The sequence below is a fragment of the Chrysochloris asiatica genome, unplaced genomic scaffold, assembly GCF_000296735.1.
Source record: "Chrysochloris asiatica unplaced genomic scaffold, ChrAsi1.0 scaffold00059, whole genome shotgun sequence".
NCBI lineage: Eukaryota > Metazoa > Chordata > Mammalia > Afrosoricida > Chrysochloridae > Chrysochloris > Chrysochloris asiatica.
The window spans coordinates 12506799-12507737 of NW_006408577.1; the positions used below are offsets into that span (position 1 = coordinate 12506799).

The 939-nt window shown below is 26.3% G+C and overlaps 1 protein-coding gene across 3 annotated transcripts in view; it reads left to right on the forward strand.

Moving 5' to 3' along the window:
- Positions 1–939, forward strand: part of GULP1 (GULP, engulfment adaptor PTB domain containing 1) — a 191984-nt gene that overhangs the window by 157284 nt on the left and 33761 nt on the right. For all 3 annotated transcript variants that reach the window (XM_006864034.1, XM_006864032.1, XM_006864033.1), the window contains one exon: positions 432–576. In XM_006864034.1, the coding sequence (XP_006864096.1) occupies positions 432–576 (145 nt within the window). The remainder of the gene's footprint in view (positions 1–431; positions 577–939) is intronic.

Below are 939 nucleotides of genomic sequence, written 5' to 3' on the forward strand. Positions count from 1 at the left end.
GATCATTCATATTCAATTATTTGTTCAAAATTCATAATCTTATATAAACTGTATCACTGAAATTTTCTTATATAAATAGTTTCTAACCTGTTTCCAGTCCTTATATAAATATCAATTGTCTATAGAATTTTTTTTAATTCAGTATATCTGTATATTCATTCTAGAATATTGTAGTCATCATGTTTTGCCATCATGTTGGAGAATTATTTTGCAAAAGTTGTCCATTGTTTTCTAGCTGGTCAGTTTTATTTGGTATGACATCTTGAATCATAATAAATTGCCAATATTTAACTCTGTTATCTATAAAAATGGCATGTGAATATAATTCAACCTAATTTTTTTGTTATACGTGTCTTATATGTTATGATATATTTGAAATTATTATATATCTAGATGAATTGCTATCATAATTCATATTATCTTCATTGCAGGTCAGCAGTGTGACCCCTAAGTCTCCCTCCACTGACATCTTTGATATGATTCCGTTTTCTCCAGTATCAACCCAGTCTTCAATACCAATACCTACCCGCAATGGCACACAGCCACCTCCGATACCTAGCAGATCTACTGAGATTAGTAAGCTTTTTAAAATAAATTCATATTTTCTTGCTATATTATTTCATATTTTAATGAATACTTTATGTGACATTGTTTTTCTTAACATGTTTGCCAACAATTTTAATTGTTAGTTTGATTATGTTTATATATATATGTTCAATTCTATTAATTATATTTAACTTTATAATTCAGAGCATGGTACTTAAGATATCTTTCTATGAGATTTGAACATGTTTTATAGGGAAAAAATGATGTCTTTGTATACATTTATTTACATCATTTCAAGCATTTAATGATGTTATTTTTGTTGAGTTGTGAGTTCTGTTTTCATGTTTTAATTTAATTATTTGAAAGAACTCCAATAATTATTAAAATATTTTT